Source organism: Plectropomus leopardus, chromosome 2, assembly GCF_026936395.1.
Source record: "Plectropomus leopardus strain MGB_pleo_1.0 chromosome 2, ASM2693639v1, whole genome shotgun sequence".
Classification (NCBI taxonomy): Eukaryota; Metazoa; Chordata; class Actinopteri; order Perciformes; family Serranidae; genus Plectropomus; species Plectropomus leopardus.
This window is the reverse complement of record NC_142177.1, coordinates 11934917-11961833: the sequence shown is the minus strand read 5'-3', so window position 1 is coordinate 11961833 and position 26917 is coordinate 11934917. Positions and strand designations below refer to the sequence as shown.

General features: G+C 38.8%; 1 protein-coding gene across 1 annotated transcript; it reads left to right on the top strand.

Annotated features, from left to right (window-relative positions):
• Positions 1-1234: 1234 nt before the first annotated feature.
• On the top strand, positions 1235-26679 carry LOC121959136 (sortilin-like). Its single transcript, XM_042508329.2, has 20 exons — positions 1235-1553; positions 10701-10763; positions 10864-10937; positions 12594-12696; positions 12896-13057; positions 13270-13343; positions 15771-15820; positions 15895-16022; positions 16744-16888; positions 17267-17422; positions 18368-18480; positions 18713-18815; positions 18915-19083; positions 19870-20054; positions 20131-20320; positions 20404-20520; positions 22599-22707; positions 23423-23535; positions 23631-23757; positions 23835-26679. The coding sequence occupies exons 1-20, from the start codon at positions 1248-1250 to the stop codon at positions 23847-23849; spliced, it is 2502 nt and encodes an 833-aa protein (XP_042364263.2). The 5' UTR covers positions 1235-1247; the 3' UTR covers positions 23850-26679.
• Positions 26680-26917: the final 238 nt, after the last annotated feature.

The following is a 26917-nucleotide window of genomic DNA, read 5'->3' as shown; positions in this document are numbered from 1 at the left end:
TGTAACCTATCCATAGTACACCCGTCTCATTAACTACCACCACACCACTGATACTTTTGGTAAAACAAAAAGGGATGTTTGATTTTAACAGCGGGGCTGAAAGTTTATCTGCTACCAAAAACTCTTAGGAGTTTAAGATCAATCATCACTTTTTCCCTTTTTTCCTGTCACTACTACAACGTAGCGGCAAATGTTCCTCAATAATAATAGAAAAGAAAAGAAGTCATCACAGTTTGTCTTTGTCACCACTGGCACTCTGGTTCCTTAGATAGATAGATAGACAGATAGATAGAGAAATTATTTTGTTACAGCAGCAGGCTATGAAGCATTGCACAGGAGCAGTAAAATCACTGATGCATTTATCACTAGAAGAAAAATAAATCTCAATAGAGAAAGTAAAGCATAGCATATTCTCTAAGAATAAGATATGTATTTAAGAATGTACAATATTAAGTATACACTTAAATAATTTTAGTATAAGATAAAAATACTAACATGTTAAATACTAAAAAAAAATAAAATACTACATACATAAAACAAGTGTGCAAGTGTTAAAACAACTGCAAAGACTTTTCTTATGCAACCAATCAGTTGACAAAATACATTGTAATTTTATTTAGTTATTTATCCATTTCTTCCCTCAACATGTCTTGTTTTCTGCACATTTTTCATTATGCTAGAAATAGAGTAGTAAACAATTAATTTTTGATTTAGTAAACCAGCTGATCAATGGTAAAGGAGGTGCTTTTAACTATTTGATTCAAGCTTAAAATAATAATAATAATAATAATTACAATAATAATAATAATATTTCTTCTTACATTACATTCTAACTACTTAACAATATTTTTTTTATTATCTTAAGAGGTGTTGTTTTTTTCTTGTTTTGTCCGTTTCAGGTGTAATGAAAAAAAAGTCATGTTTTGAGGGTTTTTAAAAAGTAGAAAGTAGTAAATGAATACTATTGTGGGGGGAAAAAGCCAGTCATCCAGACTTTTTGTTCTGCCTTTTTTCCTGTTTCTTGGAATTCAAATTCAAAGAATAAGTTCTCCGTGAAAAGAAAAAAGTTTTCTCGGGCTTGGCGCGGTGTTTCCACCAGGGGGCGGTGTGACACCAGAAAAGACCTGACATCCCGGCTGAGGAAGATTCCCGCCGTCCAATGGGAGCCCGGGTTATTCTGGTCCCGACCAATCTTGTGCCGCGGTGGTTGGGCCGTTAGTGAGGATGCATTTGGTGATGAGGGGGGCATGTGGAGCCAACTGTTGGGACAGAAAAGCTGCTCGTTGAGTCCGAAGTTGGGCAGTGTCTCTGCAAACATGATCTCCGTGTCTTGCATTTTGGCGCTCGGGTTGTGTTGGTGTGCGCTGGGCACAGACCTCCGGGAGGGAGAAATGGTGTCCGGTTTGAGGAGGCTGCAGAGGGAGTTTGGCAGGGATGAGGAGCGACATAGTTTGGAGAAGTCGGAGGTGTTGAAACGCAGCGCAGGACTGAATGAACAGACATGTACAGCTCTGCCCGCAGTGGAGTCAGCCCTGCAGAACAGCACCCACTCTGTAAGTCACTTTTTGCAGTTTCTTTACAACATGCAGGTGAAGAAGTGAAGAGTTTGTGTTGCAGAGTGTTAGCTGAAGCTGGTGGTGACTCACAGGCAGTGTGACTGTGGGCACTCCGCACATGGAGCTGCTCAAAATGTGCACACTGTAAACAACTTTACATTTTCACTCAGACAGATACAAATTATACACGATGCAACAACACGAATTGTTTTTCGGTTGGATCAGTTAGGATTGTATTTTCATTGGACAGCGAAGTGATTGCTGCAGGAAAGAATCTGCATAAGAGGTGAAAACCTCTTATGCAGATTCTTTACTGCACTATCACTGGATTAATCGACAGAAACCGAAAAAAGTGGCAGTCGTTTTAATAGTCGATTAATGTTGAGTCGATTTTTCAACAAAAATACAAGCAAAAAATATTTGATGGTTAAAACTTTTCAGCTTTGAGGACTTGCTGTTCTCCTTGACTTTGTTACATTGTAGTAAAATGACAAAAGTGTTACAATTTTCTTACTTAAAGTAGGCCTACTGTGCAAAAGTCTTGTAATGAGAGTCTCTCTCTCTGTGTCTATATATATGTATATATATATAAATCTCTTTATTTAGATACAAAGTATAAGAAAGGGAACACATACAATGCATTAAAACACCAACAAACTTCATGGCCTCTTCAGACTGAAGTCAATATTAAGTGTGAAACGTGAAATCAGTCGTACAATCATGACAAAACGTAGCTCAAACAATCAGTATTGAGCTTTACACACGCTTGATTGGAACCTGGTGCAATTGCATCAGAAGACCAGTGTTGTAAATCTCATCTTACCTGCCAAAGAGAGTTCAAGACATGCTGAGTGGAAGGGGAGGTCACATTTAATACTCGCAACTTCAGCCTGTTAAAATATTCTAAAATATTTGCCTTTTTTTAATACTGGACACTGGATATTTCCCTTATTCTCTGTATTCTTGTTATATTATCTTAAAGAGGCTACAGAGAAATAAATGAGTTTGATCTGTATAATTTGCTAAAATAAAGAGGCTTAAAGTGGCCTAAGACTTATTCACAGCACTGCATGGACAAAGACTTCATTGGTTAAATAAATAATATGCAGATTAATAAGTTACAGCCCTGATCTAACTTGGAAGTCTTGATGCAAACTTCCAAGTTAAGTCATGATCCATTCTCTATTGTTTTCTTTATTTATTGTTTGGTCGTTAAAATGTCAGCAAATCGTTTGCAGAACCCAAGCTGACGCCTTCACGTTGCTTGTTTTGTCTAAGTGACAGTTCAGAACGAAAAGATTAGAAAAGATATCCCATTCAGGGCTGCAACAATAATTTCCATCATGGATTAGGCTCATTTGTCCATTTATTTTCACAAATGTTAAAAAACTGAGAATGTTTAACTATGTATAACCTCTCCAAACTTACAGTGATGTCTTCAATTTGCATGTTTTGTCGATGCAACATCTCAAAATCCAAAGATATTCATGTCACTGTAATGCATGACAAAGAAAAGCATCAAATCCTCACATTAGAAGATGAAACCAAGGAAAAGTTTGGCATTTTTGCTTGAATAATGAACAATTGATAAATGGACTGGTAATTAATTAGTTGAGTAATTGTCACGGCTCTGATTCATTTCACAGTGTAAAAAAAACAGAGAAAATCAGCATATATTGAAGAAGGTAAAACTGGAAAATGACCAGCTTGGTATTTCCATCTGTTACTCTTTTTTAATTGATCTGTCTTAATGTAGGTCGTCAGTCCAGGTCAAATCCATTAGTCCCACTGACTGATGATGTAGGTTGTGTGAGGGATGTAACTACAGACATTCAGAAACATTTAGTTGTGCTCTTTCAGTCTGGCAACAGAAGGATCTTGAAATTGTAGCTTGGGGATATGGAGAAAATCAAATGTCACAGTGTTCTTTAACAAATACCGCAATATCAAAAGTGAGAAGACGTGGTAGGGTTGGTGCTTTCACAAAATGTTTATACAATTATATTTTTGATAAGTAAGCGTCACTAATGAGGATGTAATGACTTAAGTGAGTAAAGGCAAATAATAGAGCAGCTAGAACGGTCTGGTAAGTTCAGAAAATTACTTCACTTTATTATAATGCAGCCTTTAAAACCAGGAAAAGACAAAGCTTACAGTACTGCAACATTCAAAATCTGATGTATGTGGGAGAAAAAAAGGATCATTGAATATTTCTATTGAACATGATATGACTGTCATAATTTGGAGTCAGGTACAGTCAGGGTTCCTGCAGATCCTCAAAAAGTCTTAAAAGGTATTGAATCCATTAATATCAAAACAAGGCCTTAATTAGTATTAAAATGTCTTAAATAGATCTTTTAAAAGTCTTAAAAATGACACGGGAGATAAGATTTTTCTGAATAGTTTTGCTGATGTGGCAATGTAAAATTTCAAAGTAATAAAGAATGCCTCCATGACGTCTCCAAAAAGTCATGTTTTATGCTGTAATAAGTATTTGGGCAACAATCTCCCTTATCTTAAGTAACTGATGTCGGTTCATGTTTTTTTCCTTCAGTTTTGGTGACTGTGAAATTAGTCTTAATTTTAATTCCGAGTGGCTTTGAAAAAAGTCTTTAAAAGTCCCACTTTTGCTAAACTGTAGGAACATTAGATACAGCCCTATGAGTCTCATATCATGATATTGATATAATACTGATATTTCGTCAAGAATTTATTGCACATCCAAAACTGATGTGACAGCATTGGACAATATCAGCATCCTTCTTCTTCTTTTTTGTCTTCTCTCTCTTCTTCCAGTTCTGAAGTCTTAGCTCTGATCCTGCATCATAGTTGACCAAAGGACACCTTCTGTTATTTTATTACTGAACATGTTGTAATAGGACGCACAACAAGAACTACCCAGATGTCCAGAGGAATGTTCAAGAATAACAGCTTAGTCCAAAGCTTCTGAGCTCCACAGGACCGTCTTTCTGCTGCGTGTGTGTGTGTGTGTGTGTGTGTGTGTGTGTGAGAGAGTGATGGACGAGGTGGACGTTACATCACCTCTGTGGCTCAGACACCTGGGCTAGCTTTTTGAGCATGAAAACGATTCGGCGTGCTCTCAGAGAGCCGACCCCTCCCGTCTCCTCTGGGCCTTTTTTCCCCTCGCAAACATTCCCCGCGTTTTTTCTGCCGGCCTTGATTTGAGCATCACTGGGGACTTTCTGTTATCAGAGCCGCACGGCTAGATCAGACTAGGTAGTGTGAGCATTTAGATCAGTTAGTGTTCGCTCCCTGTTTTTTTAATTTGCTGCGCATATTGCCAGATCAGACAAATCTAACTGGCTCTTACGCTTCTTTGTGTGCTATTTTAGGCCCTGATAGACTACACAGGATGTGTTCTGTCAGCCAGCCCAAACTTTTGCCTAATTTTCTCTTTTTTTTCTTGCATGTTTGTGTAAGGTTCATTTAGCTGACTCTGTCTGGTTTACAAACTAGCTTGCTGTTTCTTTTCTCTTTTTTTCCCCCTCACTCCATCCTGTCCTCTGTGCCCTCTGGCCAAAAGAACGTAGAGAAAAAACATGTTCTGTTTTCAGGGTGAAGCGTAATTGGGTCGCAGCCAGCTGTTGGAGCACCAAGAAAAGCAGCAAAGTTGATGTTCCACATGGAGAGAGAGGGAGGGAGAGTTGTGGAAAGTATGGGTTTGTTGATACACAGACGGGCCGTCCATGCACATCAACAAACTAGTGAAACTAGACAGGAACTTGTAGACCAGAAAGTAGACTAGTTCTTGAATGTTGTCATCTTCGGTCATAGAAATTGCAGAAATGATGGAGTAATCTGTGTTTGCATTTAACATCAGTGACGCGCAGCATAATAGCCTACATGGTACTTTGCCATGCGAGTGGCTCTATTTTAATGCTAACAATGCAAACATGCTGATGCTTTGCAGGTATGGTTCTTTTATCGTGGTCACTGTCTTAGTGTTAGCATGTTAGCATGCTAACCTTTGCTAGTTAGCACCAGAGCTGCAGTGATTTATCGATTCATTGTTTAGTTGTGAACTATTACCATTTGGTTTGGTCATCAATTAAAGTTTTAAAGTATTTTTTCCAAAAAAAAAATCATTCGATCTCCATAAATGTGAACATTTTCTGTTGCTTTTTCTTTACTCTTAGAAAACACTGATGGACATGTTTATAGAACAAACAGCTTATCAGTGAATCAAAAATCGACAGATTAATCAACAATGAAATTAATGATTAGGTACAGCCTTAATTACTGTAGTATCTAACATGTAGAACATTATCTACTGCAAGCGTGTCTGAAAACAAGCTACACAGATAATCGATTTTCAAAATAACTTTCTTTCAATAGAACGCTCAATTAACCCCTTGAAACCTGGATAAACTTAAGTTTTCTTGTGCTGCGTTCAGACGCTTTTCACAAGCTAACTGAAGCTCTGTGAAGCCTGAGGAAGTAAGTTTAATTTCTTTCCAAAACATGGGGGGTAAAAAAAAAACCCTCAAAAAAGGGAAAAATGTAAAAATTTTATATTTACAATAATGTTACAGAAAAAAATTCTATAACATAACTACATTTTAAAGTACTTTTAAAGGTCATTTTCTCATTTTTTATACTTGTTTTTGCTTATTTTCAGGGAACTTTCTGGTACATTTTTTACAACATTTTTGTGAATTTTTGGGCCATGTCTTGCTTGTTGCTTCTCCCCGTGTTTTTGAAGAAGAAAGAAAGAGTTCAAACCAGTTTGCTCAGCTTTCAAGCAGCCAATCATTTTAGCACCAAATTAAAAATGTGCTGGACATATTTTCCACCTTTTTCCAACATTTTATGAACTGGATGTTTAGTCAACAAATCAAAAAATAATCAGCATAGTGTGTCCTGGTTTTCTTGAACAATAATAATTGCATTAGAGGCATTAATGCAATCCAGCTCATGTCTCTGTCAGCAAAACTCATTCCAGCATCAGAGGATTGGCGAACACAGCATCATGTGTTAGATCAGAGCCCAGAGTGTTTGACCTCCTCTTCTGAAGTTTTATGTGTGTAAACACAGCCGAAGCAGAAAGGTTAAAACCAAGAGCAGAGGGAATAAGGAGCTCATTGTGTCGGTGTCTGACCTTTGAGAGAGGACTTTACTGTGTGTGTGTGTGTGTGTGTGTGTGTCCATGTACAGCAGTGTGTAATGTACTCACTCGTGTATCTTTGTTGTTCATATTTAAGAGTCGAATGTGCTGACACACCTTGAATGCCGGTATCATGAGTTATCGTGCAGATGGAGCTTGGAGGAGCCTTTTCAGAGCAGAACCCCTAAATTCAACATGTGATACAGCATGAGGTCATGTCTGGTTTGTGAGGCCACTTCCAGCCGGGTCAGACATTTATCTTTTGTTGTTTTTTTTTTTGCTGACTAATAGGTATCTTTCCTTCTCTTCTCCGTCTCCCTCTGCGCTTCTGTTTTCTCCATCATAGCACAGGTCAGAGTGATTATTAAACTTTACATTGACTCCCTTTTCCGATCCAGCTTCACCCGTTTACAGTTATATAAAGCAGCGGTTTTCTGTCAGACAGCTTTCTCGGCCTTTGTTCAGCTGTCCTGCTTAATAATGCATTTGTTGATTGTTTGGGTTTCAGTCCCAGTGAACTGTAGCATTTGTCCAGTCAGGAGTTTCAGAGGAGCAGATGTGAGAAACACCCCGCTGGTTAGATTTAACACAGGTGTACAAGCAACTGGCAGAAACATTTGCAAAGGCCCAAATCTAAGACAATACACAACATGAAACCTGATGACCTGCAGTGACCTCGGCAGCTATTGTGACCAGATGTCAGACCATGTTTTTGCAGGTCATAGTTTTTCTCTTTTTTTTGCCTAGGTAACTTTTTCCTGCCATTCCTGTCTGTCTGGTGGTATTTTTTGCATTCTGATTATGTCCACATTAGATGGGCTTCCCCTATAGGGTTTACACAGCATATTACATTATGACATGGCAGATTTTTGATGTCAGTGTTTGAGTTTTAAACATCTTGAACGTAAATGGAAATACATCTCCATCAGCCCCAGCTGTACTCTGTGTTTGCTATAAGCAAACATTAACATGCTTACAAGCTGAAATACATGGCAAACAAAAAAACATTATTCATGCTAAAAATTCATGTTGAGATGATGAGTAGACTGTAAAATCTGACAAGTTTATCTTACTTAAAAAATACAGGAAACTGATTGCCTTGAAGAAGAAATAAACTATCGTCTTAATATATGTTTAGTTTATATCTGAATGTTAAGTTTACTTATATTTTTGTTGTATTTATGCAGTTTGTGAAGTTGTTCAAACTTGAAAATGACATGTTTAATCTTTTTTTTCTTTCCAAGCGTTGACACTGAAGTTAATTTCACTTGTCATTTTTAAGTTGCAACAGCTTCCCAAAAATACAGTAAATACATCTAAATTTTAAGTTAACTCAATTAGATGTAAAGTAAACAAAAACTTAAGACTTATAGTTGTACTTTTTTCCCAAGGCAATCGGTTTCCTAGATTTTATTAAGTAAAATCAAGTTGTCAAATTTACAGTGTGTGTTAGCATGCTTACTTTAGCATTTAGCACAAATTGTACAAAGTAGCCTGCAGCCGCCCCACTCGCCTCAGATGTCATCAGCCAATTAAATGGCTGTTATCCGTTGTCACTAGGAGATAGATTTAAGGTAGTGGGACCCTTTACATTCTATATTTATGTTTATTAGTAGGTGACAACCTCTAGTGGCCGTATTAATTATGACACTAGCAAAGGAGAGAGTCAGGTGATGTTCGAGTTACAAAGCCTGCTTTGGCTGGACTTATTTCAACCCTAACCATGATCTTTTCCTAAACATAACCAAACTGTTTCAAAACATCAACCACATGTGAGGACTGTACAAATGGACAACACGAGTCATAGATAATTACTACATGTGAAAGTATGTAAATGTAATCATTATTACTTGGATGGAGATGTATGATTCACACGTTAATGGTTTAAATATCGTTGAGGCACTTAGTTCTTGACTGACTCCAGAATGTCTGAATGTTGAGATACTGCAAGAGCAAGACCTTGTAGATGTTAAGACTACGATGATAGACACAGCTGCATGATATGTGAAGTGTGCTGTTCAAGCCTGAATGATTCTTCTGCTACTTTAAGTTGTTGTGTTGATGTGACCCTTTCTCTACATGGAGATGGCAGGCTTTATGTCCTATACTGCAGCCAGCCACAAGGGGGCAACAAACATTGCATGGCTTCACTTTTGGGGAGCTGCTATGTTGTCCATCTTTTATACAGTCTACAGTGAGGCCGTGTTAGATATGTACCTTCTGCCCTGCTAGTAGGTGCAGTTATTGCCAGATGAAGCACTATAATGGGATTGATAACAGCTGATTACTGCCATTTAATTGGCTAACATTCGAAACGGATGGCTTTCCAAAGCTGCAAGCATGGCTGCAGGCTCCTGGTCTTGTTCAGTATTTTGTATTATGTGTTTGTTTTCTACATTGCATTGTGCATTTGTAGAATGTCATTTAAAGCTTTTTCTTAAAGCCATGATTAGACTGTCAGTACTTTTTTATTTATTTTTTTTTAGTTGAAAGATAGACCTATCTTTCCTGTGTAATTAAAAGCTAAATGCTTTCTGTATGAATTTCATTAGTGCGTTAAGAATAATTTGAATTTGGTGGTTTTTAAGATATTCTTTCAGTGTACTTATTACAAAAACATATTTACTGACATAATAAACACATTCTAAAAAGGCTATTATAACCTTAGATACATGTTACTTGACATAATAAAGCACAGATAGTCAGACTGCATATTTAAATGGAAGAGCAGAGAAATGTTCATAATTTTCCCTCGTCTTTGGTTACCTCTACACCACCACAGTGACGCTGACGTCAGTAAGTATTATGAGTGAAACTTGATTTTTGGGCATCCAGAACAAAGTACATCTGAAACCTCAGTGTGACTTTAACACTTACATTTGACCCAAATCCACAAGCCGTAATAATGCATCACTTCTTTTAATTTTACAATTGTGCCTTCTGCTACATAGATGTAAACAGAGAAGAACAGGAGAGAGAGAGAGTAAACTGACACGTAACAATTTTCCTTGACAGATTTGAAGCCAAAACACTGAGGACAGCACACTTTATTCTTTACATTTTTTTTTAACAGATCAACAGATTTACCGGCAAAGGATGGGAGGTTAAGTTGTTGGGCATTCAACTGATTAAGGGATGACAGAATATTTGGATATAAGGACAGTGTGATGAAATTATTTACGTAGAGGAGAGATGGAAAGTTGTGTTCACACACTTGGACAGCCGGGACAGGCCAGTTTCCACTGGACTTATTTACAAGGAGTTTCCAGCAGCCAGACCTGGCTGTCTCCTGTGGCTTTATAGAGCTGTACGCAGACTCTCCGGGGCTGGGCTCACCTTGTAAACATCTCTGCCCTGCCAGCAACAGAGAGGAGGGGATATAACTTCAGTGGCAAAATATGTTGATGAAATGACCACACACTTGAATGTTAGTCTGGATGAATAGACTGGAATGCTTTTCGCGGTCAGTGCACTTGTTGCGAAATAAAAGTTCAGGTTTAAAGTCTTTCTACACATTAACTCTGATATTATGCAAGACCGAGATTGTGGTTTTAGATTTATATTGAACTTCAAATCCTCCATAGTCTTTACATGGAAATGTATTATTACATATGCATGGGTTTTCATTTTTTGTTGATTGTCTGAATAGAGTACTTTTGGTCTACATTTACTGTATGTGTGTGTGTGTGAGTGAGTGTGTGTTAGTGTGTGTTCTTGCTGTGCTCGGGACATCGGTAATTGTCTTGTTCTCTGGCCTCGGCTTTGTCATTTAGGCGGGAATGTAGGTCACACACGCAGAGTGCATCCAAATGGCCGAGTTACTTTGGACAGTAAGAACAATTCATTCTGTGTGACGCAAACACACACACACACACACACACACACACACACACACACACACACACACAAACTCTCTGTGTTTGCATATTTCAAGCTAAACTCTGGACTCGTGTGTGTTCTTCAGTCAAAAAACACTTAGCTACTAATTTTCTAAAAGCTTTTTTTGTCTTTCATTCTAGTTCACCTTCAAAGTGAGGACCATGGGTTCACTGTCACTGGCCTGGGTGGGAGATGGATCGGGGGTAAGTTTGTTTACGTGAATAAAATATATGACAATAAATGACAAAAAAAAGAAAGTTCAATATGTTGTATAAATGGTTAATCTGTGATTTCTTCTCCCAGGTGCTTCTGGTGTTGACGACATTTCAGGTGCCGTTGTTCATGATGCGTTTTGGCCAGTCGAACCTCTACAGGAGGTGAGAAATGGTTGATGGCAACACTAGAGAGAAACGGATAGTGGTAGATGAAGTACCTGAAAGCCACACTTGAGTAAAAGTATACATATTTTACCAGAAAATGACTCTGGTAGAAGTTTCCCCCGGTCATGGAAAACCTGGTAAAATCTTGGAATTTAACAATTAATTTTCCAGGCCAGGAAAAGTCATGGCATTGGTAAATGAAATGTGTGTAATGAAATTAATTGTTACAATAATCTTTTAGGATAAGCCTCCAGTAATTTAACACAATGGTAAATTTATTTTCTCTAAGTTAGTAAGGGATAACGTGGTACTAACATTCATTAGCAGTGTAGTAGTCGCACTGAAAGATGTGCAATGTTTCCATGACTAATACCAGCCAAGCTTTCCCCTTAAAGACAAGTTACACACATATGCGACGCTAGTGGCAGCATTTGTTAGGGGAAGCGGGACTCTGTGTGTGTGTGTGTGTGTGTGTGTGTGTGTGTGTGTGTGTGTGTGTGTGTGTGTGTGTGTGTGTGTACAAAAAGTACTGTAACCAGGCCAGCAAGTGCTGCAGACACAGTGACACGCATGCTTTTCCGAAATGGAAATATTTACCATGGGTCATTGAAAAGTCATGGAGAGGTTTTTGAAATTTTATATATGAAAATTAGTGGGAACCCTGGTTAAAGTCAAGACTTAGAATAATAGCAGTGTAAAAGTTTTGTATAGGATGTAAACTGTTCTTTAGTGTTGAATGTAAAAGTTGCAGGAAAATGCTGATTATTAAAAAAAAAAGAAACAAGCAGTCCGATTGTTGAGGGTTACGAAGTTTATTTCTTCTCAACATTTGCTCCTTAAAAATTGACTCCAGAGCCTCAGCTGGATCTGATGTGACATACAGCCTGGGCTTGACTGGAAATTAAAACTTAACTGTGGCTTTGAGAGCACATGTTTGCCCTTACGTGATTGACCTATGATCTAACTCCCAAACTAGGACTGCTGATTCGCCAAACCTTCTGATTTTGTTTTGTGGTACGGACATGCTTAGTGGAGTCAAATTTTACATTTTATTTAGCAAATGCATTGTAGAAAAAGTGAAGTTGGACTGAAACATAATGTAAGTAAAGCACAGATACTGCCAAAAAAGACTTAAAGGGATAGTTTTGTATTGCTGAAGTGGGGCTGTGTGATATACTTATGTATAGTTAGTGTATTACATACAGTAGCTGGCTGTCGCAACCCAAAGGGGCTGATGTAAAAACTTATTTTAACCACTTTAAGAAAGACCTACCTAAAAAATCAATACTAGTCTAAGTGAATGCTGTATTGAGAGAGGTTTCAAAGTGAAGTGTCTTTTCAGCCGGATGACGTAACAGGCCCTAATAGCATTTTCTGACCCAAACAGCTGACCGGCGGCTGTTGAGAAATGTGGAGCCAAAGGAAAAGGCTGTGTGACAGCAAAGTAAAGTGGTGAAAATAATCGAAATATAGCGTCCACTTTGGCTGATATTGACTTATTAGGTGGGCCTTTTTTAAAGTGGTTAAAATACATTTTGATATCAGACATAAAGCATTATGATTTCATTACATTGCACGACTGGAAATGGAGCAGTGAATTGTTTGTCATAGCTTTGGTCTGAGGGTCTAACTGCACCTTTGTCACTGTGTCAGTGAAGACTATGGGAAGACGTTTAAAGATGTGACTCACCTGATCAACCACACCTTCATCCAGAGCGAATTTGGCATCGCCATCAGTCCTGACCACTCAGGCAAGGTAAGCTGGCGTGTTATTCCTGCGTCATGTTTTTTTACAGTGCTGAACATGGAGGACGTTTCACATACAGACCGTTCATATTTGGGATTTGTGTTTGTTGCGTGTTGGTATATATAAAAATCTTAACCTCATAATGACAGAAAATCATAAAGCTCCACTTTACCGTTGTAGCATATGAAGGATCCTCTCTGTGTTACAGGTGATGCTCACTGGTGACGTGTCAGAAATCGGAGGGTTCAAGCTGTTTCGCTCACAGGACTTTGGACTGACGTTTGTCCCATCTGACCTGCCGTTTGAGCCCCTCATTCAGATGCTGTACAACCCTGGAGACTGCAACGCACTGCTGACGCTCAGTATCATGGTAGTCGCTCTCAGTTTTTCGACCAAACCAGACCACAGATCCTTGAATTTCTGTCAGCAGTTTTGAGTTTTAGTAAAGTAATCTAAGCTAGACGACTTATCTCTCTTAATTTGATGCTGTACGTCTATTTCATTCTACTTTTTTGATGAGATATGATGGAAAACCTGAAAGTCTATGAACACTTTTGTACCGACAAAACCTTTTCCCTCCAGTTGGACCTGTGGCTGTCTGAGGACTTTGGTGCCACCTGGAGGAAGATCCACGACCGTGTTTGTTTGGTCAGATGGTGAGAAATGGCCTTTTACGTCTGTCAGTTTTGTAATAGCTTATAAATACACATGAGACATGTGGTTTGTGGTTGGTGCTAAATATGTAACAGATTGCATCATTAGAACCAAGACAAACAACAGGGATCGTAAGAAACGTTTGGAGAGGGGAGAGGGGTGGAAACATTTTTTAAAAAGCAATGTTGTTAATATTTGGTTTGGCTCTTCCCCTTGACAACCTGATGATTTTATAGATTAAAGGGAAAGTTCATCCCAAAATCAAAAACACATATTTTTTCTCTTACCTGCAGTGCTGTTCAGCAATCTAGATTATTTTGGCGTGAGTTGCTAGAGATATCAGCCATGGAGTTGTCTGCCTTCTCTCAAATATAATGGAAGTAAATGGCACGTGCCAAGAAAAAAGAAAGAAAAATGAACTCAACAGCAATGATTCACTCTTAAAATAATGACTCACTCACTCAAGATAATCCACACTTTATTGTGAGCAGTTTCATGTAGGAACTGTTTGTTTTCAACAAAACGACACCTGTAAACTGTATCACCCATGGATGTATTAAAAAAACCTATGGATGCGGAGGCCCATTCATTCATATGAGAGCTGTACAGCTGCACATGAAGCAAAAAATGCTCTATTTCTGTGGTATGAAAATACCTGGATCTTCTGCATCATGGGGCCCATAGAGCATGAGCAGTTTAGACTTACCGCTTACTTACAGCCTGCAGAGCGGCTGACTTCCAGTTTAGCATTTCACTGGCTTGAATGGCGACGAAATTATTTAACCTTGCAGCTCTTGTAGACTTTCAAAATGTTATCAAACTGAATGGAGTAAATTTTGAAGACGTGTAAATCTCCCTTCGTCATGAGCACGAGCCTCTCGCCCATGAGTAGAAGCACACTTCTTCTTTGTGGTGATGCGGATGGCAGCAGTAGTTTGGTTGAAAGAGAATAGTTCCTGCATCAAACTGCTCACATCAAGGTCTGTAGATTATCTTGAGTAACCGGGTCATGATCCCTGGAAAGAGACATTGCTGTTGAGATTTTTATTCAAATGTATTTTTTTTTGGTGCTTTGAGCACCACGAGCCGAGTGTCATTTAGTCTTATTTCATTAGAGAGAAGGCAGACATCTCTACGGCTGAAAACTCCAGCACTCAGCAGCTAACTCAGCAACAATCGAGATTGATAAACAGCACTACAGGCAAGAGAAAAAATATGGACTTTTCATTTTGGGGTTAACTGTACCTTTAACTCTTCATGAAGCATTTCACTTTACTGTAGTTCAGTTATAATGCAGGTGAAGCGAAGGCGACTGTTGGCTGGTGTCAGAGTGGTGCACTCTAGATAACCCCGATTGTAAAGATGCACATCTCCTGTTTCATCTTGGTCCTCTTAGCTGCTATAAAATAAAGCCATCATACAGAGACATGATTGATGTACTCTGCATTTGGAAAGACGAATGTTTATGATCCATGGCGCATACGCTGTGGTAAATCGGCAAATCTCACTAGAGAAGGATGAAATGGAATATATATATCTGCGTCATGGAAAAATTTAAGACCTGCTCCTGTTCTTCCAAAATAAAATCAGACCACCCTCCCTTCAGGAGAAGAAAAAATACACAACCTTCTCCTTGTCTGACCTTACGCCTCTAATAATTTACATACAGTCGTTTAATAGATTAATGTCTTTTATATACATTTAACTGTCAGAGCATGAATCCTCAGTAACATTTGATATGTCTGTCATCAGTGTGTGATTGGTTTAGAGTGTGAGAGAAATGATCCAAGCGGGACATTAAACACAGACAGGGTGTTAAACAGCTTTGTCCATATTTGTTTGCCTCCATGTGCGTCTTTGTTTTTGCTGCGTGTTTGTGTGTTCTCTGTCCATTTTTGTGTGTGTGTTTTTCCAGCTGTTTTCCTCCCCACAGTTTGAACCACTCTCCTGACTCTGGTTTCTTTTGGGCACCAGAGTTCACACGAGGTTGCGGTGTCAGCCTGCGGTTGTTAGCGCTGCATTGTGGGAACATTGTGATAACTCTGCGTGACCACAGCTGTTTTTTAGGCCCCAACCTAAATTGACTGCAGAGAGAGAGAGAGAGAGAGAGGGAGGCTGAGGCTGCTGTCAGAGTGAATCATGAGTCAGCAAAGGCATTCTTATTCAGCCCGCAGCCCTTGAACCAGCAGAAACTTTGCAGTGTGAAAACCTTCGTCCCCTTTGGCAGCGCACAAAGCCATGGAGGGCCCTGGATCTCGGCCCGTGGGTCGATGTGTGCCTCGCTCGCACAGCACTTAGGAGAAACCGCAACCATAATCTGTGATCTCTACAAATTCCAAAAGTGGATTTACATCTGAACTCAGACAACTTTCAGATGTCCTCTCCGCAGATTCCTTCCTTCCCTCACTGTTTCTTTTTCTCACATACAGGGGTCCACAAAACAGCATCTACTTTACAACACACCACAATGGATCCTGCAGTAAGTGAAATGTAGTCCCCCATATATTTAAAGGTCTGCAATACATCTTAGTAACTCCACTTTCTTTCTTTTAGATGATAAAGGAATGTTGGAGCTAAGAAAGTCTGCAGACTATGGTCGAAGTTTCCAGACCATCGCAACAAGAGTTTACTCTTTTGTACTGGGAGGGCGCTTTGTTTTTGCCTCCATCATGACTGGCACGGTACTTGTTTGTGTGTGTGTGTGTGTCTGTGTGTGTGTGTGTCCGTGCAAGTATTTGCTTCTTTGCCTTTATTGAATCTAAGAGCAAAATGTGAGTGTTTCTGTGAATCTGCCTTACACTGTTTTTCTAACACGTACAGTTTCTCTACATGCACTTGTGTGCGTGTGTGTGTGTGTCTTCATGCATCCCTCTGTGTGTATAACATTTCTCCATAAACGTCAATGGTAATAGTAGACCAGACCAGCTTTACGTCATAGCCAAGATAGTGCCCCCTTTTGGGTTAACCCTTTTAAACCTGGATTGACATTAGTTTCTTGCGTTAGGTTTGGACACATTGGACAGCATTCAGATCTTTGCAACCTTAGCAAATTGGTTGAATTTCTTGTGAAAACATAGCTAAAATGGCAAGAAGCAACTCGGGAGATGTCCTGAAATTTAGGAAAAGAAAATGAACTGAAAAGTAGTAAGAAAAAAATGACAGAAAGAGGAGAAAGAGAGAGAGAGAGATATTAGAGAGAAAAAGTTAGAAAATAATTCTTATGTTTTAGTTAATAATATATTTAAAAATACTTACAATAGTACTTTTTCAAGCATTTTTTTCTGTTTTTCCTTTCTTTTTTTGTGTGCAAATTTTCAGGTTTGCACATTTGATATTTCTATTTTCTTAAACTGTAAAGCAGCAGCTTTTGCAACATCTTACATGTCTGTATGTGTGTGTTAGGGTACAGAGCGCATGATCCACGTGTCAGTGGACGGCGGCGTGGTGTGGAATATGGCTCAGCTTCCTACAGTCAACCATGAGCAGTTCTACTCCATCCTGGCCGCCAATCAAGACATGATATTCATGCACGTGGACGACCCTGGAGGTCAGAACCAGTGAGGATGCTGTTAGTGATAATTGATGTGGATGATGATCATGTTGACAATGTTGGTAAACACAGATGATGCTAATAATTAACAATAATGTTGATAATGCTAAATAACCTTCGTGTAAACAGTCTGAACAGATGAAAAAGATCCTGAGGCTGCAGAGAGTTTCTCTGAGAGCCTTTAGCTAGTTTCTAGCTCTGGAGGGAACAAGTGAGCTGAAGCCTTGGGACCGTCACACAGCAAATCGAAACTCTCTCTCTCTCTCTCTCTCTCTCTGTGTGTGTGTGTGTGTGTGTGTGTGTGTGTGTGTGTGTGTGTGTGTGTGTGTGTGTGTGTGTGTGTGTGTGCGTGCGCGTGTGTACTCTGTTGACCAGACTCCGGTGTTGGAACCATCTATGTGTCAGATGACAGAGGAGCCGTGTTCTCCAAGTCTCTGGAGCGCCATCTTTACACGACCACAGGAAGCGACACTGACTTCACTGCCATTACTTCACTCAGGGGCGTCTACATGACCAGCGTACTCACTGAGGGTGGGTCAGCAGCACACTACGCAATATGTACTTGTTGCACATGTACATCTAAGAGGAATGTTCGGGTTATTCTTTGTCAACATTTAAAGATATGATTTTAAAATATCTTCTTTCAATTACAAAAAAGATGCATATAAACTTTGTTTTATCCTTAAGTGACACCAAATGTGATTTTATGATTTAATGATGGAGCAAAACAGTTGGAAAGACACTGTACGTATAACCACTCCCTCAATTTATGGAAGTGTATTGTATTCACAAAAGAAAAAGAAATGTGTATCCATATCTCACAATCACAAGAAAAGATCACATAGTAGTTGAAAGGTTATTAGAATTACAAGATCCTGATCTGATCATTCTGAGATCCTTCTTGTTATGTCTACTTTTTTGTGAATGCAGTAGGCTTTTGTATTAATGATTGATTTTTTTTGTTTCTTGGTTTTTAATCGGTAGAAAAAATGATTTAAAAAATTGCTGCCTCTTGACACTTGTTAGGACAGGTAAATTATTACCCTTCACATTGCATGTATGTTTCTTAAGTTATATTATTAATACATGGTCATGCAGTTACAAGGAGGGAGATTGTTGGACAATATTTCCTTTTTAGTGCATTGATGTACCATACAATTGAAAATTCCAGTGATTTGATTTTCTAATAGTGTAGTGAATGCAATCTGCATGTGGATCTTTGAATTTTACATTTTCTTACACAGTCCCTGTTAATGTCTTTAACTCTGAAGCAGACTAAATGTTCACTGGGACTGAAAACCTATCTGAAGCAAATTCAGATTGTCTAGTTGATTTCAGTCTAAAACTTTTGAAATGGTTTTTTTTTGTTAAGAATGTAAAATTTGTACTTAATTGTCAGCAGTCTATGGGTTTAACATGCCCAGAATAATTTCAGTGGATCGTTTTAGTAATTGGAGAGAATGTTATTGACTGCAGATAATGTAGTGGAGACAGTCATCACCTTTGACCAAGGAGCTAAATGGCAGACGCTGAGGAGACCACAGAACAGCCACTGTGACACTGAAACCTCCACCAACAGGCCTAACAGAGTAAGACACACATACATTTATATTCAGTGTATTTATATACTTTTTTTTTGGTTTGCATGTGTTTTTTTATTATTATGTTTTTTTATGCCATGAGCTGTTTTAGTTTTTGTGATTTTATTTAATCTGTTCTATTCTTTGTTACTTTTCTTTTTTTTTTCTTTTTTTTTTACATGAGTCAGTATGAGTGTCTGCAGTGAATGTGTGGAGAACCCTAATAATCATTTCTTTACAGTGCAGACTTCACATCCATGCCTCCTACAGTACCACCATGAAGATGAATGTCCCCATGCTGCCTCTCTCACAGCCCAGTGCTGTTGGCCTTATTCTGGCCCATGGTAAAAAAAAAAACCCAAAAACATAAAGATGTCTCTACACTGAATCATTTCACTGCACGGTTAAGTGTCCCATAACACCATTGTCCTCTTTTTCTTCAGGCAGCGTTGGAGACGCAGAGTCAGCTCTCGCTCCTGATGTGTATGTGTCTGACGACGGGGGGTACTCGTGGCTGTTGGCTCTCAGGGGACCCCACCATTATGCTATACTGGACTCTGGAGGGCTGCTGGTGGCTGTGGAGCACACTAACTCACCTGTCAACCAGATCAAGTGAATATAACTGAGTATACTTTTAAATTATGGTATCAGTTTAATGCACCAGTGATAGCTGTGGCCCGAGTCTTTATGTTTTCAGGTTGTCCATCCGTCTGTTTTTTTTTTCGTGAATGGGATATCTCAAGAACAACGTAAGGGAGTTCCTTCCAATTTGGCACAACCATCCACTTGGACTTAATATTAGATTTTGGTTGTCAGAGGTCACTGTGACCTTGCGCCTGTGTCATTCTCATGAACAGGATTTCTCAAGAACGGCTCGAGGGAGTTTAGTCAAATTTGGCACAAATGTCCACTTGGACTCAAGAATGAATTGATAAGAATTTGGTGGTCTGAGGTCAAGGTCACTGTGACCTCACAAAACATGTTTTTGGCCATAATTCAAGAATTCATACACTAATTATGACAAAATTTCCCAGAAATGTGTAATAGGAAAAAATGATGAAGTGATGATATTTTAAACCCAAAAGATCAAAGGTCACCTTAACTGTGACATCATAATGTTCTGCAAAAACAGTTTTCTGGCCGTTATTAATCTTGGGTGTCAACCTCGAAACTGTGCTGATTGTAGTATCTTCTTGTTGTATCTTCTGTGCTTCCGGGGGAAGATGTGTATGAAGCATCCATGTTTTCACAGACATGGATATAAACTGTAACTGCAACTTAAATGGTTCGTTGAAGCATACATCTGTGACGGTAATTTATTCTATGTCATTTGTCAGTTTTACAGTTTGCTTCACAGGCTCTTTTTTTCCTCCCATTCTTTGCCCTCTGCACCCTCAGGTTTTCCACAGATGAGGGGCAGTGCTGGCATACGTATAACTTCACCAATGACCCGCTTCACTTCAGCGGTATGGACAGCGAGCCTGGCTCTCGCTCCATGAACGTCAGCCTGTGGGGCTACAGGAATGACTTCAGTAAATGGGTGGTGATCACCATAGACTTCAGGAAGTTCCTCACCAGAGACTGTGAGTATGTGAGAGAATAAGGGGGATGGTGGGTGTGTGTTTCACCTCATAACTCTGTACGCGTGTGTATGTGCAGGTACTGAAGGGGACTATGTGCAGTGGCTGGCCCACTCTGCAGACCCCAGTGGAGCCAGTGATGGCTGTGTGCTGGGCTATAAAGAGACCTTCTTACGCCTGAGGAAAGACTCTGTCTGCTGGAACGGGAGGGACTACGCCATTATTAAGAAGGTGTCCCCCTGTCCGTGTACAGAGGACGATTATCACTGGTATGTTTTTGTGAAATACCAAGAAGTATATTTTATTCCTGCGTTCAGTGTGAGACAAAAGAGAGCTTTGCTTTGTCTTACAGTGACTTTGGATATTACCGTCCAGTGAACAGCTCAGAGTGTGTGGAGCAGGAGGAAATGAAGGGTCATCCTCTGGTCTTCTGTTTAAATGGGACCTCGGAACAGCTACAGACCAGTGGGTGAGGACACGTGTTCTTATCTTTGCTTTCTCTTTCTTCAGCTATATTTTTGGAGAAAAAAATCATATATGATATATGGATATATGGGTATGCTTAACCTTTTGAAACCCGAGCAAATTGGCTTTATTTCTTTCAAAATCATGGGAAGAAGGCAATGAGCAATGAAAAACAAAATCACCCAGTCAGTTGCAAGAAATTAGCAGAAAGAACAAGAAAATTACCTGAAAATTATTTTTTAAAATAATAACAATAAAAATAAAATAATTTTCTAAATCTACTTATTTCTTGCAATTTGCGAAACATTTATTACCAAGTTGCTCACATCATTTGTCCAGTAGTGATTGTGAAAAAAAAGTGTTTAGAGGTTAAAGGTTAAAATACTTGTGAAAAGCCTCTGAAAGCTGCAAAGAAAAGTGATGATGCTCCAGGTCTCAAAGGCTTAATTATGACCATATAAGTTGCATATCTTACCACTGTGCAGTTAGAAAATATTGGTTTTATGAACAGCAAACAAACCAACAGTCATTCAAGTACAAGCACTGTGAGAAATGGTGACCTCACCACCTCACCTTCAGAAGACTATAACAGCTTATCAATATAAGACAAACTGGGAATGCCAATTGGAAGTGAGATGTGAGCGTTGTATAGGCGTAAACCTCTGCTTCATCCAGCTGTCCATCAGCAGCCCCTGGGGAGCTCCATAGACGGCACTAACCTGCCTTTGCCAAACTGACTGACAGCAGAAATATACAGAACCAAAACAGCTTTCATGTCAGCTCCATGGCAAGAAATCCAAATTGTTTTCATGTACTGATTCTTTGATTTTATTTCCCCACCCATGTAGCGAGTGAGGGGAAACTGCCTGCAGTGAAACAGGCAAGCTCACAGACTGACTGGGAAAGTAGGTTCAAAACACATTTAGAGCAGGATATTTGTGTGATTTAAACAGCCCTCTATGCAGATTACATTTCACTAAATGTAACAAAAATAGATTTTAAGGGTAAAAAATGGGGGGAGGGGGTTTCATTAGTGTGGATTGATACATTTGATGAGTGAGTAAACAAAACCCACTTAAAATGCTTTCAGCGTGCACTGGCCGTAAGCGGACAGTGATATCTAGGACTCCTGTGCCAAGCCTTTGTTGTGTGAGGATGTAGTTAACCAAAGGAGTGTAGAGCATAATTTAAAGTCTGCCTAAAAAGTCAATCAGACAATTGCAGCTGATCCAGAACGCTGCTGCTCGAGCCCTTACTAAGACCAAGAGAGCGGACCACATCACTCCAGTTCTGAGGTCTCTACACTGGCTCCCTGTCTCTCACAGAATAGACTTTAAAATTCTCTTGCTAGCATATAAAGCACTGAATGGTTTAGGCCCAAAATACATCAAAGACCTTCTAGTCCAGTATGAACCATCAAGACCACTCAGGTCATCTGGTGCAGGTCTGCTCTGTGTTCCAAAAGTCAGAACTAAACATGGAGAATCAGCACTCAGTTTCTATGCTCCGTATATCTGGAACAAACTACCAGAAAATATCAGGTCTGCTGAGAGTCTGAGTTCTTTTAAGTCAAGGTTAAAGACTCACCTGTTCACCGCTGCCTTTGACTAAAAGGCTTTTTGCTTTTTAAATTTTATATTTTACTTCGAAACTCTGCACTGCAACTCTTATTTCAATATATGTGTTTTTATATTTTTGGGTTTTATCTGTTGTTTTCCCACCTGCTTTTTTTTAAATCACCTTTTACATGCTTCTTTTATAATGTTTTAAATGTGTTTCCTTTCCCCCTGTTGTTGTATTTCAATGTTCTGTGTGAAGCACCTTGAATTGCCTTGTTGCTGAAACGTGCTATACAAATAAACTTGCCTTGCCTTGCCTTGCCTAAAGGATTTCTGAATTCAGTCAATAATATTTCAAAAGAAAAGTTCAAAGGTCAAAGCAAATATGAGAACTTAAAGTCAAATTCATATAATATCTCCATTTATTCAGCCATTGTGCGTCTACAACGCTCACCATGTGTGATATGAATCTAATATTTAGTTTACCAGCTGTTTTGTCCTTGCCTGTGTCCTTTTTTTTAAGTTACCGGAAGATTCCAGGAGACCTGTGTGAGGGAGGTTTCCAGCCAGACAGGAAGGAGACAGACCTGAGGAGGATGTGCACCAGCAACGCCCTTTATCCAAATTCTTTGGTCAGTTCCAGTAAATTAAGTCAATGTTATTTATATTGCCCCATATTTCGTATAGAGCAGGTCTCAGCTAGATACAGGGTTTCTCTGAGGTGGTCTGAGGTCAAGGTCACTTTGCGGTGGCAGATAAAAATATCTGCCACCGCAAATAGAATTTCTATTTTTGGAGCACAATTCATTAGGAGCACAATTACAATATATTCATTAGGAGCACAATTACAATATATTAATTGGTTATGTGTAGTAACACACTGTTGGACCGCAGAGAGCACTCAAGGCAAAGGACGGAGCAGCAGAATGCTCTGTAGTGGCTGCTACTCTCATTCATCAATCTGATCTGATCAGATATAATAATAATAATAATACTTTAATTTTTCTTTTATCATTATATATTCATCTTTTATATTTTCACTTGTTCACCTGCTTACTAGTTTTTTGGCTTGTTCATTTATTTCTTACCTTCAAGCACTTGATTTTTTGTGATTTCTAATCCCCTAAACAGGCTTGAAGTAAGGTTTTCTAACTGTCAGGATTGTGTGAACAACTTTAGTGCTACAGGTCCTGCACATTTTGCCATTTCATCCAAAATGACACATTTACAGCTGAGAAACATGAAACCTGTGAAGTCATGATGCAGTGTACGTATGTTCAAGAGTTGTTTTTCAAGCGTGTAATGTCTTCATTTTTTCAGCCCTTTCTGTTTTTGTATCTCTGACAGACTGAAAACAGTTCACCAAACACTGCTGTCATAGTGATGGTTGTCATAGCGATGCTTCTGACGAGTGCTGTTGCAGGCATTTGGCTGGTTAAGAAATATGTCTGCGGAGGACGGTCAGTTAACTATGCTTCATCTCCCCACACACACTAATAAACACAGTAAATACTGTTTTGCATCTGTCTCTAATTTGCACTCGTGTCCTCATCAGGTTCCTCGTGCACCGATACTCTGTCATGAGGGAGCACGTTGAGGCCGATAAGATAGAAGGAGTTGATGATGTTGACACTCACTACATGGAGACAGGAAAAGCACAGTACAGCGAAGACCCGGTTCAGGTATTATGGATACAAGGTGCTATTTTTTTAGTTAATCTGTTTGATGATCTACTAATTTGTTGCTTGTGTCTCCACAGGCCCTGTTAGAATAACGTGGACATTTGTCCTCACTCAAAGTCTCTTCAAGACTTAATTTAATGCAGTCTTTCATGATGCCTGGGCACTCCTGTTGCTCCCACATGCCGATTAACATCTGCTTCTCACTTCTTGCTATCCCCTGGTGGATGGAGGACTCGGCAAAAACTCAAATTACTTCTTTCTACCAGTTGAGTCTCCTACAAAAAAAAGCGGACCAGTGGTTTGGGGAGGGGGACAAACCCAGCGCAGAACTGAGGAAAGCCTCTGGGGTCCCTGGAGAGCTTTTGTTGTTTCCGTCACAAAGAGTTCTGTAAAGATCATCGGGTCTGAATATGTGCTCTGTTTGTGCCCTGTATGTTTCCTTTCATGCTGACCTGAGAAAAGATGGTCTTTCATATCGAGATGCAGTGCAGAAGCACAATACAGAGGCTAGATGCAGAGGCTTACAGATTTTTTTAGAAAGACTTAGGGAACGGCCAAGCAACAGAACACAAATAATAATCAGTATTTTAGCTCAGAGTCTGCTGTCAGCTTTGTAGTTTTTTGTATGCAGCCAATTTAAAACTTGCAAGATACAGTCCTGTAGTGCATGGCAGCAATTTTAGCATTCATTTTGTCAGCTTCACCAGTCCCTGACGAGTGTTTTTTTTTTGTTGTTTTTTTCCTGTACACAGTAAATGGTTTTTACAGAGACCTCAAGGTCCCAGAAAAGTGGATTTGTGCACACAAGATGAAAAAAGTAGCTCCCACAAGATAAAAAAATGTCACCTTTTGGGACTTAAGGGTCTCTGTAGGTTTTTACTGGTAGAAATAAACCAGAATTTTAATCAAGTGATGCACTTTAGTTAGGGTCCTTTTAGTACACTATAATGGCTTTTTTTTTTTATATCAGAGCAATAACGTTTTTTATGGAGACTGTTTTTTGTTGGGTTTTTTTAACGCCAGTTTCACTTTCTAAAATAGGGGATATTTAATAGTCTTATATTATTCAGTCATAGGCCAACATTTTAGTTTTTGTAATTTTACTTATTGTTAAATAGTAAAAATTGATAGATGATACAGATTGTTATAGAAAGCAAAACATAGAAATAAGTACAAATAATTAGTTAGTGAACGCTAAATTAGTTGCTTCATGATATACTATGCAGGACTTTCCTGGAAAACAATGTATTGACTCATTTTCTGTGTTTGGGACATTAACAGGCGTGTACCCCCACGGTGCTCCGGTGAGGTCAGGGCTCTATGAAAAGGTAGCGACCAGGTGCTATATATAATCAGCAGGCACCCAAGAGACATAGTGCCGAAAAAGTGCAACTATTGCGAAATGCAAAATGAGAATGGATCTGGGGTTGGCTCCAAAAAAAACAAGATGGTGATGGCCAAAATGCCAAACTCGAGGCTTCAAAATGGCAGTCCACAAACCAGTGGGTAATGTCATGGTGGCTACGTCGATTATTTACACGGCCTATGTTTTACAAACAGTAACCAACACTTCTGCATAGTATACCTTTAAGAAGAACAATGACACAAGCCATTTAGAAATAAATGCTAGTATTTGGTTTTAGTGCCTTGTGATACATTTGGAATAAATGTTAAAAGAGCCTGCCATCATCGTGAAGACATAAAATGCAAACTAGGTTTTCTTCTTTTTTTTTTTTATACAGTGCAGCTTCACGCAAGCAATATCTTCTTCTCCCCTGTATGTGTGGTGAAAATGAAAGACTTGAATTATTGCCAAAGCACTTTTATTGTTTAGTTTTCTAATTGTAAAGGTGAGGTTGTCGAGGTGAAACCTAACCTTAGCCCAGCATTATAGAAGTGTGAAGGTAATGCTAACCCAAACCCTTTACTTGAACTTTCAGTTTTCTTTTTTCTTTTTTTTTTTTGCTTAACAGGGTGCACCAATATGTTGCTGTTGTTGTGTTTTAATATTGTTTTTTAATTTGGCTGATATTTTCCCTGTATCAGCCAATACCAATATGCATTTGTCTAACTTAATGCAGGTGCGGGCATAATTGTCATGATAATCAAGTGTTTTTAGAGACAATGCTGGCTTGTTTTTGGTACTAATATGACAGCAGAGAAAAAGTTACAACATGCTGGGGTTGTTTTTACATCTTACAAACATTTCCAGAATTATATTGGTTTTTTTAGCTACTATAAGCTAGTATTTTGATAAATTGGTGCATCCTAATTCAGTAATCTCACAGATGTTGCAAAATATCCACATTAACAGAACTAATTTATCGGATTCATGTGTCTGGTAGCCATAACGAGTATAAACTTTATTCAGTTGAGTTACATCTTTTTCCCAGTCAACTTTTCACGGTGTTATATGATTGTTAAAATGAGATGTTGGCTGGCTACCATTTATATTATGTAACTTTTGAAACGTGCACGGTTTATGGCCAATGCTCGTGTTCTCCAGCAGAGTCAATAATATCCCAGCGAATAAGCTATTTTAATAAGCTGGCCTAATACAGAGGCATATTCTCAAGGATTGTTGGGTGGACTTTGTCAGACATGAAAGCAAATTCATATGCTTGATGCTTCTTTATTTACACAACTTTTTGTAAGGACAAACCCAGCTATTTACTGGATTCAAAGATTTATTTTTGCACTGTATCTACACATCTGTGAAAAAAAGTTGCATTTGTGCCTCCTTGTACATCTAATTTTTGTAAAGTATTCAGGCCATGAGTTGTGATCCTCATTCCATCTTGTTTTCTAGACTGTTTGCTAGAAAATCAGAGATGAGTGTCTCTGAATTAAACTGTTCTGTAGCACAAATGTTTTCTAACAATGTTTGCATTTATTGAATGAAATAACACAATCTCTCTCACATTCATTGTGTTGGGGTTTTGTTAATGCACAGTTTATACGAATAGAATAATACTTAATTCAATGTCAAGTCTATAAAAAATGTTCATACAGCCCACCAAAATGTAAAAAGTATAAGTAGACACTGTGAAGATTTGGTTATTTTTTAATAGTTTTCATTATTATTGCATTAATGGTTGAGAGGTATTTTAATGGTCCTTTAATGTAACATAAGCCTGAAATATCTCTATTAGAGTTTAAG

Excerpts from the sequence above, each read along its gene's own strand:
- LOC121959136 (XM_042508329.2), top strand. The coding sequence starts at position 1,248 with ATGTGGAGCCAACTGTTGGGACAGAAAAGCTGCTCGTTGAGTCCGAAG. Across the intron at positions 10,938-12,593 it reads CAGTCGAACCTCTACAGGAG|TGAAGACTATGGGAAGACGT; the intron begins GTGAGAAATGGT and ends TCACTGTGTCAG. Across the intron at positions 12,697-12,895 it reads GTCCTGACCACTCAGGCAAG|GTGATGCTCACTGGTGACGT; the intron begins GTAAGCTGGCGT and ends TCTGTGTTACAG.